This window comes from Carassius auratus, chromosome 29 (assembly GCF_003368295.1).
Source record: "Carassius auratus strain Wakin chromosome 29, ASM336829v1, whole genome shotgun sequence".
Classification (NCBI taxonomy): domain Eukaryota; kingdom Metazoa; phylum Chordata; class Actinopteri; order Cypriniformes; family Cyprinidae; genus Carassius; species Carassius auratus.
The window spans coordinates 13,930,002-13,945,707 of record NC_039271.1 but is presented as its reverse complement, the minus strand read 5'-3'; the positions used below and the strand labels follow the sequence as shown (position 1 = coordinate 13,945,707).

The 15,706-nt window shown below is 38.0% G+C and overlaps 1 protein-coding gene across 10 annotated transcripts in view; it reads right to left on the bottom strand.

Annotated features, from left to right (window-relative positions):
* Window positions 1-15,706, bottom strand: part of LOC113048150 (ankyrin repeat and sterile alpha motif domain-containing protein 1B-like) — a 147,169-nt gene that overhangs the window by 76,077 nt on the left and 55,386 nt on the right. For all 10 annotated transcript variants that reach the window (XM_026209720.1, XM_026209729.1, XM_026209724.1 and 7 more), the window contains 2 exons: window positions 10,484-10,622; window positions 2,739-2,875 (listed from right to left, as the gene is read on the bottom strand). In XM_026209720.1, coding sequence (XP_026065505.1) covers window positions 2,739-2,875; window positions 10,484-10,622 — 276 coding nt within the window. The remainder of the gene's footprint in view (window positions 1-2,738; window positions 2,876-10,483; window positions 10,623-15,706) is intronic.

The window sequence follows — 15,706 nt, the reverse complement described above, 5'->3', positions numbered from 1 at the left end:
TGCCTGCTCCCTGTGCTGTCTGCATAGACACCTACCTTCTAAGACAGCATCTTAACCAGAATGGAACATTATAAGTGCTCATAACATTCAAACATTCAAAATGCTCTGTATTTTAATGCTTAATATGAGATTTTTGCAAAACTACTGGAATCAAATCATTCCAAAGTTACTTTACCATGTTCCTAAGCTAACTAACCCAAACCCTAATAATATATGCATAGACTACAAAGCAGACACAAATATTGATGTTTTAGTTTTGGATTAAATGGGTTTTGACCAAAAGAATGCATCATAATTATGCAGTCATTAGGTAGACAGCTCCCTTGGTTTTGGAATAGTTTAAATTCTGTAAAATAGAATAGAATAGAATAGAATAGAATAGAATAGAATAGAATAGAATAGAATAGAATAGAATAGAATAGAGGTCTTACGATTGCATGCCTATGTGGCCTAAAAATTCTAGAATGAATCTAGAATGCTCACTAGGTTTGGAACAGACTTAATAAATGTAATATAATATAGAATATAATAGAACAGAATAGAATAGAATAGAATAGAATCTCTATTTGTCTTATGAAAGTATGTGAATAAAAATGGCTGCCTAAAATGCTGCCTAGCTTTCTAGGTTGTGGAAAATAACTTAGAATAGAGTAGAATAGAATAGAATAGAATATTTACCACATTATTGGGGCCAGTTTAATGACAGTTTAATAAGACTAAGTCACCGTAGGAGCGTCTGAATTTTTAAGTAAAGATCTCGCTGAAGTAACCTGAGGTTAAGTTTCTTGCTGAAGGACGACAGCTCAAAGACCAGACCTTTCAGGGTTTGAACCTACAACTTTTCATTTACCAGCCCAAGTTATTAACTCCTGGGTTACATCCCTTTATGAATGGACACTTCATCAATGGTGCAGCTAGAGGCAAATGATCCCTCATCAGTCTCTTTCTCCCAGGGGGATCAGAAGCACACCTGGGTATGCTGTAGAGCCTATGATTAACAGACGTGACTAGACTCCTCTTTGCTGTGCATCGAGTAAATGAGGAGCTCGATCGGCCCATCAGTGTGCCGAAGCCCTCGTCAGCTCTGATGGAAGCCCACTTCAGTGATCGTGAGTGCTGTGTGATGATTTAGCTACCACTAATACAGACTGCTGTGTCATACATGCCGTGTTTTGATGCCATGTGGCGCAACAGGTTTTATAACCCACATTTAGCAGAATTCAGATTTCATTTGGTACATTTGCATACATAGCTTGGCGGCGGGCTCTATTTTGGAATAATAACCGGCTGGTTGTAGATTAGCACTATTCTGAAGTTTTCTGCAGAAGAAACTTAATCTAAAATGACAATTAAAAGGCATAAAATAACACATGTGACTTATACACCACCAGTGAAAAACAGACTGAACTTAGTAGCTATAAAGCACAGTTTGAAGTAAATTAATTAATTGAATTAAACTTTAGGAAAGTGCACTGTACACATCATGTGCCCAACTGTGGCATTGTGGAGTTCCTTGTTGGAGACAGTGGGGGAGAATGTGCACAGTTGTGTCTCATTCTAATCCTGTGGGCGCTCAGCATGCAAGCACCACGGCCCGAAAGAGGGCCAGCGCAGATAAACGAGGGATTGTGATCGACTGAAAAGAGGACAAACATGACTCTGATAGGATGTACTGAGCACTCTGACGGGGAGGAAAAAGGGCCCATTCACACTCTTCTAACATAATAATAAGTCACAAACAGAGAGCAGGAAACCAAAAGAGAGAAAGAGACTTTGCAGAAAAGAGACAACATCATATAAAGTGGCCTTAGACAGATTACCTAAGTCACATGTGCATTAGATACAATCCAGTTTAATCAGACCCTATTTTCACTGATATAGCACAATATTCAGCCTAATTTGCAAGGTCAGCGCTATTCTCACAATTAAATGTGCCACAAGAACCACACATAAAATTAGGTGGTAAACAGAATCAAGTTTAAAAAAAAATATGTTTATGAACATTTTATAGCAATCCTGGCAGCTATAATTAATCAAATGCCGATTAAATGGATATAGACAAATGTGCCATGCAAAATGTATTCAGCAGTTTTTCAGTGGATATTTGTGCTCTTACACAATTTGTCACATGATATGTCTGTATCATTTCTTTTACATGCATGAATTATGGCATATCAATGGTAGTGAAATACCTTCTATACACAGAAAAAAAAATGTGTAGGACTTTGAATTTGGAGTAGAAAAAGACATTTTTAAATTTTGTAAATTAGAATTATAAATTAAAGTTTATAATATTCATATAATTATATTTCTTGTTAAACATACTCCAGTAATCTCATACCACTTGGTTTGATTATTTTTTATTTTTATTTTTTCAACACTACAGCTTGATCTTACTATACTGCAACTGATGATAATAATAATAAATAGAGTGAAAATGAGGATGACCTTTGACAATTGCATATCAAAGCATGAAGAGAATCCGCCCGTCAGGCATGTGCATATTTATAATAGCCGTATAATTAAGATGAAGAATGCTTAAATCTATCGTAGCAGATTTAAGACAGTACTGCTCTTGTGTGCGTGCGACTCCCACACACAGATGCTGCGATAGTTACAGCCAGATTATGCTTTATCTAAAAGAGCACCATTAACCTTGAGAGCAGAACAACATAATAGACTCTGTGTGCATGTGTGTTCCTGTATGTGTGTGTGTGTGTGTGTGTGTGTGTTTGTACCTGGGGGCGGATGACTCTCTCGATGTTCCTCAGGGCTGTATCAGGTGAAGGAGGGGAGCAGTCAGGAGTCAGGCCTGTAAAGCCATCACCATGGTTACCTTGCTCTGCATCACTGACCGACACATGTGAGAAGTGGCCTTCAGAAAGACAAAGTACAGAGAGATTGAGATTAAAACCACATGATTCATACATTAAAAACAATAAGCCTGAAGTGAGTTCTTGGACAGAATTGGGCAGATAAATGTCTTCCCGCCATTGATTCTAAAGTCACTGGCAAGAAGTACTCCTTATGGAAAGAAACTAAAAGATGCCGAAATTCAATGAAAGCACATCTAGCAGTAGTTGGAAAAGACTCTGAAGGAGTCCTGTGGGTCTTCAATGATAATGAAATTGTTGAACACTGAGCATCTCATTCAGAGCCTTTGCATCAGTACCACTCTGAAAGCCAGTGTGTGATACACACAGAATTTAATCACATCATTGTTTTTTTTATTCTGTTTTTGTTTTTAGCAGGTTTTAGCAGGTTATTCTGAGTTATATATACAGGTTTTTGTCAATATGTCAACTTTTGTCAACCCACACCTTAGTTTGTAAGAACAAACAAAAAAAATTTTTTTTGCTCTTATATTGTTATGTATGTGTGCTCCATGAGGCCAATTCATACTGACCAAAACTTTTTCAACAAAATCAGACAATAACAAATTCCAACCAATACCAACAAACCCCATCAGATACTAATAATCTCCAAACAACAGCAACAAATACCATCAAACTCCAGCAAACTCCATCAGATACAGTATCAACAAATTACAACCAAACTCCATCAGATACCAATAAATTTAACCCGACATCAACAACTACCAACAAACTCCATCAGATACCAATAAACACCAACCAAGACCAACAAACTCCATCAGGTAGTAATAAACTCCAATCAACAGCAGCAAATACCATCACACTCCAGCAAACACCAACAAACTCCAACCAACAAACTCCATCAGATACCAATAAACACCAACAAACTCCATCAGATAGTAATAAACTCCAATCAACAGCAGCAAATACCATCAAACTCCAGCAAACTCCAACCAACAAACTTCATCAGATACCAATAAACACCAACAAACTTCATCAGATAGTAATAAACTCCAATCAACAGCAGCAAATACCATCAAACTCCAGCAAACTCCAACAAACTCCAACCAACAAACTTCATCAGATACCAATAAACACCAACAAACTCCATCAGATAGTAATAAACTCCAATCAGCAGCAGCAAATACCATCACACTCCAGCAAACTCCAACAAACTCCAACCAACAAACTCCATCAGATACCAATAAACACCAACAAACTCCATCAGATAGTAATAAACTCAAATCAACAGCAGCAAATACCATCACACTCCAGCAAACTCCAACAAACTCAATCAGATACCAATAAACTCCAACCAACACCAACAAACTCCATCAGATAATAATAAACTCCAACCAACAGCAACAAACACCATCACACTCCAGCAAACACCAACAAACTCCAACCAACAAACTCCATCACATACCATGAATATAGCAATCATTCAGTAGAGTAAAAATCAAAGCTCAATGGTTTTAACATCTGACACCATTACTGTACCATTGAACCACAATTGTACTTTTTAAGAGAAGCTTGACTTGTACAAAGTCATAACTTCTGTTGTATTGTTCTCAAACCTGTGAGGAAAAAAGCTGAACAATAAATGTAAAAACAATTGTGTATTAACAATATAAGTAACACTGTAAGATCTAATACCTTAGATCAGTACAACAAGCTGTGTTTGTTTCTACAGTATGTGAGTGTTTTGGTTTTAAGACACACAATCTGAAAATAGCATGTGTACTGTATATACATTCACACACTGCAGAGTAGGAGTGGGATCGCATTATCGTCTGAGCAGATTTCCCTTGAGTGGGATCACTTTCTGTGAATGAGGGATGAAACAGAGGAAAAGAGAAAGAAAGAGAGCAGAACGAGGTGAAGGGTGGGTTACACTCTGAATCATCCACCAAATTACTGAGAATCCTTCCCATCAATCACACACAGCTCATACTGTATGAGAGCTACGCTGTTCAGAAACAGTAACAGCATCCCATTAGGTGCAATCTCTCTTTATCCAGTCCTGCATGAAGGAATGCGGAAAAACAGTATGGCATGATTATGTTAGCTCTAAACGAGTGACTACCGAGTGAGTCAATAAGCCCTACGGCATTCATGCGGACAAAATCAGAGACAAATCCAAGCTGCACTTATTTATTCAACACCCTCCTCATCTTCCTTTCCTTCTGTTTTTCAAATCAGTTGACTGCCAACTAAAAGGCAGGAGATGAGCAACAAGATTTGCAATAGTCAAAACAGCAAAAAGCATCATGTTCCCCTCTATCCCACCAGAAACAGTAAACAAGTAGGTAATCAGGCAATAAAACACATCACATCCAAGCCTAGTTAGTTATACATCAGGGACAAAATAGTCCCCAAAATTGAGCTTAATCTGAAAAGACCTGACTTTGGGGATGTCACCAAAATGGGAAAAAATAAATGATCATTCAGTCACCTTTATCATCAGGGTCACTGCAATCTTGTAAAAGAAATTATATTGAACACAAAAGGAATTTTTGACATATTTTTCCATACAATTATGAAAGTGAGCGGGAGCTTTCAAGCTTCAAAAATGATCAAAAAGGACCAAAAAGGACCATAAATATTTCATAAAAGTAGTTCAGATTATAGATTGGTAAGCCATACTATAGTTTTATGTGATTACAGACTGAAAAGTAAGTCATTATTCACTGAATCAGTGAGTCAGTGAAGTTAAGAAGCAGATCAATCCCTGTAAAAATGTTGCTGCAATTAGATATAACAGCTTAAAATCTGTTGAGATAACTTAAATATCAAACTCAAGTTAACTGAACTAATTTTAAGCCAAGCACGAACACTTATTTTTTAAGTTAAAATACCACATTATTACTTATTCTAATATTGTATGCTACTGTAAGTTCTGACAACTAATCACAGCAATCCATTTTACAGTGTTCTAATAAAGTGTCATATAAACTAGATCAGCTGATTCATCGAAAAGATCTTAAAAGAGTGATTCTTATGAACTCTCATGATGAAAAAGAGCTGTGATTTTAAATAAATAATGACTTGTATTTCTATCCACTGGAAGACTTTATAGTACACACGTCATAGGGAACATATGTCAGCCTTACACTCTTGAAATTGTATGATAAAATTATATTCTGTATTCATGGTGAACTCTGAGCAGACTAATGAATTACAGAAATACAACTAATTCAGTTGGGTCCATATGGACACACACTTCTATACACGGCTCGTCTCTTCCCCTCACACACCAGTGTCATGAATACTGACAAGCTCTGCTTCTCTAGTATGCAAATGAAGGCAGAATATTCATGAACCACTAAACTGAGCGCCGTTAATAATTGAAACAAAATGGCAGGCTCGATTGTCGCTTGCACACATTTTATATTTGTACTTTCTATATCAACGCCTGTCAGAGTCCCATTTAAAATAATGTTCATGGTGGATCAAAACACTCATCCTCGCTGGGGGGATCGTACGAATGCATGTGGAAAAGGGAGATCCATACGGAGCTGGTGGGAAACAGTGGGACTGTCAAAACTGCTCGCAGCTGTTTTTGTGATAACAGCGGGCGGCTCTGGGACGGCAGTAGGAAGCTCAGTGGGGCTTGACCCTGTTGGTAATGGGCAGGAAGCCGGGGATGAACTCGACTTGTGTTTTGCTCTTTCAGCCATTAGCCATTAACCTCTACGGAGCTGCAGTATTGAGGGAGAAATGAGGCATGTAGGAGCCATGGGAACACAAAAACTCTTCTGATACAGATGCTAAAAGATTAGCAGGCCATTACACCAACTGCACAGATATATGGATATCCAAACATATTATTATACGCAGTTTTGGTGGCACAACTACCAAATTGAATGATGCAACTGCCAGAGATGCTTGACTATATTGTACATTTTAGACTGACTGATGGATTTACTGAACGAAACCCTGCCTGGAACACCTGGGTACTTCCAGAGAATATAAAAGTAAATAAAATAAATGTTGTATGCATTTTAAATAAAGTAACTTTACTTAAAGTAAGTAAAGTTGAATTTATGGAATTTATTTATATTTATTTATGCCTTTCATTCACCCCCATCACATTTCTGATTAAAATCAAATTAAAAAAAAAATTATGGTGAATTAAATATATATATATATATATATATATATAGTACTTGTGTCGACTTTGTCTTCTTTCAAACTTACAGACTTGTTCATCTAAGTTAAAAAAGATCATAATAATTTTAAAAAAGGAAGAGGAAGAAAAGGGGGGACTGACAGAAGATATGGACATAGAAGAGATAAACAGGAACAGACACAGGAAAGCAGCTGTAACAGGATTTATGCTGAGCCACGTCTTGATTCTTTCCATTCTTTAAATCCTGTTTTTGACAAGCTGTCACTTAACAAATCCTCAGCAAATCCCACACAGTCAGTCTGACAAAACGCTATTGCAAAAACTGGCTGGAAATGGTTACTTAGATGACACCTAAAGGACGAAAGCCAGTTAACAGAATACTCCACTAACTAGTGTCCTTCATTGTTGCTTGTTGAGCTTAAAAGTTATCTTTCATGATGATCTTTTCATTTTAAACCCATATTGCTTTAGTTTCAGCTTGAGAGCAGCTCTTACCAAGCATTTCACAACTACTTTGATGGTTGCAAGTCATTATTTACCAGTTATGGTTAACATTCTTGCACAGACTCGTACAGGATATGACCTAGAGAGGTGAAGTATGAGCACATATTTCTGTTTATCTTATTATAGCCTTTAGGCAGGGTCAAAAACTTGATTTAAGGTTAACATGAATAAAAAAAAGTGTCCTTGAATTAATTCAACCCAACACAGTGATTATCCCATTACACAGTAATATGCAAGCATTTCTATTTATCCTCTGATATACCGGTGTGAGTGTTTTGATTGGTCCTGTCCTTTACTGCAGCACGAAACTGCAGTGTTGACTATAATCAGGCAGAGAAAAAAGTTCTGCAAGCTGTGATTTTATGCTTGTGGAGATACCGAGATGCCAAAAATAGAGCTGGTCAAAATCCACAAATGTTCCCTCAAACATCCGTACAAGCACAAACAGAGGGGTAAAGTACAGTAACACAGGAAATAGTTTCAATAAAACACACACTCGCGCTTACACACACACACAGATGAAGTGGAGTACTGCCGGACAGGGCCGCTACATAAATTGAGTGGTCTGAGAGATAAACACTGCTGCGGCTGCATCAGGTGTGAATCACTGGCCTACAGGCAACACGGCTCACTGCGTCTCCATGACAACTCGCAGGTGACTCACCAACCTCTCTGGGTAAGGCTAAAGCTGTTTCCACGACAACCCTAACCCTTACCGCAGGAATGATGCCAGAGGAAAGAACTGCGGCAGAGGCCATAGCATCCCAGCACTACACTCATCTACTTAAACACTACCACAAGAGGAGGAGGGGGTGCTATAGGGCCTAATGCTCTGTGTTTGTCTAAAACTATAGCATGGACAGCTGTTTTGGGAAGTATTTATCATATGCTATAATATTATCAGGGGTTAATGCAAAAACAAATCCTGAGCCTGAACTTTTTCCGGGGGCAGGGCGGGGAGTACGTGCAAAGTATGCAATGACTGCGGCGACTTTAACATTTGAAAAGATACTATGACAAAGTTACAAAGTTTCTTTATTCAAATTAATTTTCTTTTTCATGAATATATGTTTTACCTGAAGAATGAAAGCTGTACCATACACTTGGAAAATGATGAGCTATATCACAGCTTATCAACACTAGGGGTGTGATAATACAGAGAGATAAGACAAAATACAGTTACTTGGTTCACTAGAACGTGACAATATTTTAATACTATTTTTAAGAAATTTTCACAAAATAATTATGACAAAATATGTGTCCTGCATTGCAAGTAAAACAATGCAGATATTTTAACTAATCTAAACTGTAACTAATTATTATTTTGGTAATTATGTAATCTACTGATTATTTTGACACTTAGTAGTCTGATATTTTTTAGTAACAAACAGACCTAAGTGAAAACCAGGCTTTAGTGTGACTATTTATATATAAACTAACTATGAGGCAATAATAATTGGCTCAAATAAAATATCAAAGAAATTACATGAATATACTGAACAACACTGTTAAACTATATAATGCAATATGCCTATACATAATATGAACATAACCAACTTAAATCCATTATATATTAAAACAAACACAACGGCCTGGTGACATTTCACTTTACAGTGTGATTAAACAATTATTAAATCCATTTAATTTAATATTTGGCCACATGCAGAAACTTTTATTTTGAAATTGCAATAAACAATACATGGCATATTTACACATAGGTTGAGGTATTCTCCTGTGTTGGCAAATGTTTTTTTAATGATTTACGATAATGCACACTGTTTTTCCAGATGAACGTTAATTCAAATTCACAGCAGAGGAAGAGTTTAGCCGCTTTCACACATACAGTCTTCACAGGTAAATTACCGTTAAGTTACCATTAATAGATCATGTGTGAACAAGACCTTTTAAAAAATCCCAGTAAATTTGTTCCGGCAATCATATCATTCTTACGGAGATGACATGAATACTCTGAGCTGTTTACAAAGCTCGACTGCTTTATAATTAGCTTTTCTATGTAAATATGAGCTTTTTGTTGCGCTTCTCCATTCATCAGGGCCGCGGTTCTGCAACTGGTTACTATTAATGCGCATCTCGTGTTAATCAGAGCAAAACATTCTGATTGGCTTGCCATGTTAGTTTGGTTGAGAGTGAAAGCTGTTTTATTTTTTTTTTGCAGCTAAACACTACACACAGGAAATCCGGCACGGTGGCAGAGGACTTTAAACCCTGTCTTCAGGATTACTAGAAACTGGCGTTTTAGAGCTGGCTGGAGCTACATGTGATAATATAATATAATATAATATAATATAATATAATATAATATAATATAATATAATATAATATAATATAATATAATATAAGAAATGGATTGTGAAGACTTTTTACATTTTTAGACTAGGAAAGCAACGATGCTATTTTTTCAGAACCGATCCGATCCGTGAATGAAAATTCTGAGTATCCGTATTAATCTGTACTTCACATGGAACTATGGAACAGCTTCAGACAACTTAAAAATATTTTCACAAAATCCTTTTGATTCTTTATAAGGTTTTGTGGCTTTCGTGGGGCTCAACAATAACACAGAATAGTACACGCACAATATCGGATTTCGATCGGTCTCATCTGAACGATACCTGATCTACAGAAAATGCCAGTATCGGAGCCGATACCGATCCCGATTATTGGATCGATGCATCCCTAATTTAGAAAACAATCATTTAATTCCCAAAGGTTACAATAAAGTCCTTCCCATTTTTTCCTACTCAATATTTTGTTAGGCATGGAAATAAATATCATATCATATTATTGAATACAAATGTATTGCTAATGACGTTTTATATTTACTAAATGGTGCATAATTTACAGATTTTTTTTTTTTTCCGCTACATATTGTTTTTTGTTGTATTTGAGTTTAATTTAGCTTTCATTTGTTTTTAACATTTTTACAAGTTTTAAATGATTTGAAGTTACTAACCGCTGTTGTGGAGGTGGATGTCCAGAGAGCAGGGTTTGCATGTGACAGCTGTAGCCACTGACTCGTAAGGGTTGTCCTCATCTTCTGGTAAAAACACATCCAGTGATGGAGAATGAGCAATTTCAGCACATCGCTTGTCCTGCACACAAACAACATAACACAAATCAGAGTCTTTAGACAGACTGATAAACAAAAGATAGATAGACATACAGTTTACAAGTTTTTTTTTTAGTGGTTACTAGGGCATTGCTAGGTGATAGTGAGTGGTGCTTGCTGCATGCAGAAGACACGTCCATTACGAAATGGTTATTTTTATTGAGTGGTAACCAGGGTGTTCTCTGTGGTTATTTCTTACAACATTTTTTTTTCTGAAGAAATTGTGAGTGGTGCTTGCAAATGTCGCTTCCATGATGTAAGGGTATTGCGAGTGGTTGATAGGTGGTTGATTACAGGCTAAAATAAAAAATTCCACCCACAAGAGGGAAGTTACATGCTGAAGTTTATAACTCAGGAATGTTCTTCAGATCCTTATCTCATCTTCCATTGCCCCTGTCCGTATGATCTAATGATCGTTCCCCCCCCCCTCTTCATATGAGCCACACTCAATAGAGCTCCAGTCTGAAAGAACAGAAGCCCTCCAGAGAGCAACCCAGAGAAATCAACAGACAGAATAATACAGAGTTGAGAAAGAGAGAAAGACAGAGAGAGATCAAAGCCATGTCCATAAGAACCTACTCTTGGACTTTATCAGTCTTTGTCAGTTTAAGTAGCGTGGTGGGGCACGACAGAGGAGTCGGTCACACGCCGAGGAAAATACTTCAAGAGCAGGAACTAGGGGAAAAGGACGGGCTTTGAATGTTGTACGCTAGCATACACATGCTTAGACAGGAGAGTACCCACTGGCCACATAGAACTGTCACAGTGTGCTGTCTTTCTGTCACTGTCTTCTGTGAGTGTTGTGTTTGTTTGTTTGGCGCTATGTGCTTTTGTCCTGTCTCTTTTCTTACCTCGCGTATCTTGTTACCTCATCATTGTTTTAGTTGCTACACCTGTGTTTCTCCCTTGCTCCCGGACTCATTTGCCTTCACTCCGCACACCTGCCTCTCAATCAAGCTGTTGCTCATTGTCATGGACTATATATTCTCGTCTCACACACCACTCATTTCTGGCTGTATTATATGTTTATCGTGTTTTGCATTTCGGCTGCTTCTGATTCTGCTCTTGTCCTTGTTATCTGTTCTGCTTGGTTTTTGCCTTTTAAGTTTTATTAAAGTATATCTTCCTTGCATTTGGACCCAAACACTGTTCTTTCTTTGCCGGCCCGTGACAAGAACAAGAAAAAAAACTACAGCAATCTTATGGTTGATAATTCTCCAGTTATACTGCTGGTGAAATAATATGACTATGAAATAAATGCTGCTAACATACCCCTTAACACAGAAGACAACTTTACACATTGAATTAGATTAATTGAAAAATTAAATAAATAATTATTAATTAAACAATTATTTAATAAACAAGCAACCAAGTAATAAATACATTAATTCATAAAAATATTATAATTTTTTTTTTACATATTTAAAAAAAATCATATTTCAAACAATAATACTATTTGCAAATAAAAGTTTTGTCAGATTTATAACTCTTCTACAGACAACTTTGTCATACACACACAAAGCATAGATTCCACACTTACGATAAAAAAGATCACTACCTGTTTATCTCTTGCAGATCCTAATTTCTTCACAGTGACTGTAAAAATTTCAGCTCTACGCCGTACAAACAAAATCACCCTGTTGCGCCTGACTGTCCGAGGACACTACAGCTCTTGTTCCGTTTCTCTGCCTCTCTCTGACAGCAGAGACAGGAACTTCATTTTTTTTTCTCTGCAAAGGAAGACTACAACACAAACAGAAGCGGTTCAGGACAGTAATTAGCGTGCTGATGCAGGGCTGCAGTTGCTGCACTCGGATCCAAATAGGAAATCTGCCTGGACAGCCCTCAGTCGCGTCTGCAATCTCCAGCCGCACATGTGACTGGGGCCTGGCGGACTTTACAGCCGGCTCAACTCCTTCCTCCCTTTCTCATTTTCTTCTTTAATCAGCTCTTTTTGCTTTATTCGCTTTGGTTTTCTTCACCTTAATCCAGCGTTTTGATACTGCTGTTTCTCAGTTGATACAGTATCTGATCTGAATGGCCACTTGTCATTTCCTGTGCTTTTCTAATCTGAGCTCTGCATATTTTGGAGGAGGACCCCACAGCATAAAAAGCCCCCAGGGACCTCCTCAGAACAGATAGAGAGATTGATATAAAGCGAGAGAGGGAAGATAAGTTTGGTCATGTGCTTTAGAGGAGGGCTTTGCAAGCAGAGATGGTACCATTGAGGGGAAGGAAGTCACAAAAGTTCACTGATACAGACAAGCCTCCTGTTTACATAATTTTGTTGCAATATGTTTCAAAGCGAGGCTTTATTATAAACCGAACAAACAATAAGGGGGGAAACAAAGGAACTACGAATAAATAACATCAGCAAGATAAAGTAGCCTCTTCAACACCATTTTCTCATTAAAAGACTTCCTGACTGATATATAACGGTGCAAGTGATGATAGAAAGAGAGAGAAAACAGAGCTAGTAAAAAATGAAAATTTCTGAATACTGTTGTTCCATTCTCCTATTAAACACCTTAACACACTGCGCACCTGCTTCTGATGTAATGAACTCTCTCACACTTTCCCTCAGCACATTGGCTCAAATGAACCTTCAGCCACTCCTTCTAAAGATGATGAGCCTGAGAATATTACCCAGCTTTTATATAAAACAGCATTTCACAATAATAAATAAATCAGGCATCGCTTGAAGAAATCCCCAGGATATTTGTGGCTGACTATCATATTGCAGCATCCTACATTAGCCAGTCTCTTCGTAAAACACTACTTGTCACAAGATCCGTCAAAACGGCAAGACCCATCATTATTTTGTTTTTGTTATATTGTTTTTGTTGTTTCAAACAATGTTATGACAATAAATGGTAAAAAAAAAAAAAAAAAAAAGTTTTGGGCTTTCTAGCAGACTCTATTAAACCACTTGAGTATTACAGTTCCCTTTCAGTCAGTCACGTTCTATGTTAGGTCAGAAAGAGACTGACATATGGCGATCTCGCCCGAGAGCCCAATCGAGCCCCGCCGAACAGAGCGGGTACATAAGGAGCAGCACGAGCAACTCACATTCAAGCTTTCGTCTAACAGACATCTATAAAGCTGCCGGCTGGGTGACACCTAACACATTTGCGAGATTTTATAATCTCTGTGTAGAGTCCGTGTCCACCCGGTTACTCGCCCCTTCCGGCCTCCATGTGTTGTGATTCCCCTTTCTGGGCAATCCCACATGTGTATGTCCACAGTAAGTCTCTTTGCAGCATGCCCTTGGCAAGCCCCTTGCCAGCGCTGTCATTGAAACTTCCACCCTATGGGCTGTTCACCTCAGAGTGCATGTGTATCACCACCTTGGTTGATACCTGCCTTTGTAAGTCCCGTACGAGCAGGCAGCCTGCTAGCATACGTCCAGCTGGAATATGCTACCCAGTGTATTCTGTGTTAGCTATAGGCCCTCACTCGTGCTGGACTCAAAACAGGGTGCTATCACTCATACGGGTCACTGGAAGACAGCCAGTTTTGTAAGGGACCCTATTCGTCAGTCTCTGTTTGAAGTAACGTAGAATGTAACCAACTGAAAGGGAACATCTCGGTTGCGTATGTAACCCTCGTTCCCTGAAGAAGGGAACGGAGACGTTACGTCCCCTTGCCACACTGCTGTTCTGCTGAACGGCCGGGTCACTGGTCGGCTCCTCAGCGAAGACTTGAATGTGAGCTGCTCGCGCTGCTCCTTAAATACCTGCTCGGCGGGGCGGAGCTCGCAATGCAAATTCCGCAGATCAAGGTACTCGGTGTACCATCGACTCGTTTGTTAACCACTTGAAGGTGATTGGGCTCTCAGGCGAGATCCCATCAGTCTCTTTCTGACGTAACGTCTCCGTTCCCTCCTTCAGGGAACGAGGGTTATATATGTAACCGAGACGTTTTCTTTCATGTTATGACATGTTTCCTATTGAAACAGGAAATTGTGGCAAGACATAATTGAATGGATTAAAAACATCCAATGAGATTTAGGTACATTAATTGCATTAATTGTGAACTTTTAAAAGAAAACGAACATTTAAGCTAAATTTTCGATTTCAAAAGTATATATTGGATTCAATTTAGCTTTTAACCTATATTTAGTGTCTTATTAATTAATTAGGATAAAATGATCAACAAAATAGCTAAAATACACAATGTTTTCCCACTTGCTAATCACTAGAACTAGAGGCGGAGCATTCTTATTTTAGAAAGCCTCTTATTGGACGAAAATCTGTTTAGTGCAGGATGAGTCATCAATAATTTCATTCTGTTTCCCTGAAGAAAAAAAAACCTGGCATTAATTTTGAACTTTTTGATAGAATAAAATAAAAAATGAATAAAAAATGAGAGTGATGAGAAAGTGACAGATAATCTAAAAAAAAAAAAAAAGCAAGACCAGAAAGAAAAAACTAAGCTGGTTAATCACACACACTCACAAAGGGCCAGAAGGGAGACCAGAGGCATTTTGAGATTTGAGTCCTCATGAGAACTTTCTTACGCAGGACAAACCGTCATCTTCTTATCATGCACAGCCTGCGAGAAGTTAGCATTCATTAGCTGCCCTAATTATCTCTCAGCACCTAGGAGGAAGCGCAGAAACCTTCTCGGTAGATGTAGCCACTGCTGGGGTTCTGAGATTTTGAGTCACGGTTATACAAAAGAGATTATGCCACTCTGTGGGAAAGGAGGAGGAGGAGGATGAAGATTAAAACAAATATGACAGAGGAAGCATTTAATGCAATCACTCGAGGGAGCCCGCTGCTTTGGAATAACTATAGTCATGGCTTTCCCTCATATTATCACAGTACAGATTCAGAAATGACATCAAAGCTCTCCAAGAACAGTGGAAACAATCATGGTGCTCATTCACACAATTTTAATGCCACACAAAATAGGTTTCAAGAGCACAACAGCACAAACAAAAATACTTTATTGTGCTTGTCGCTTGGTGGTAAATAAATGACTTGAATCACTAACAACAACTTTATATTTGTATAAATCATCCATTAATAAGGCTGTTTATTTATATGCAGTATAACCTATCCT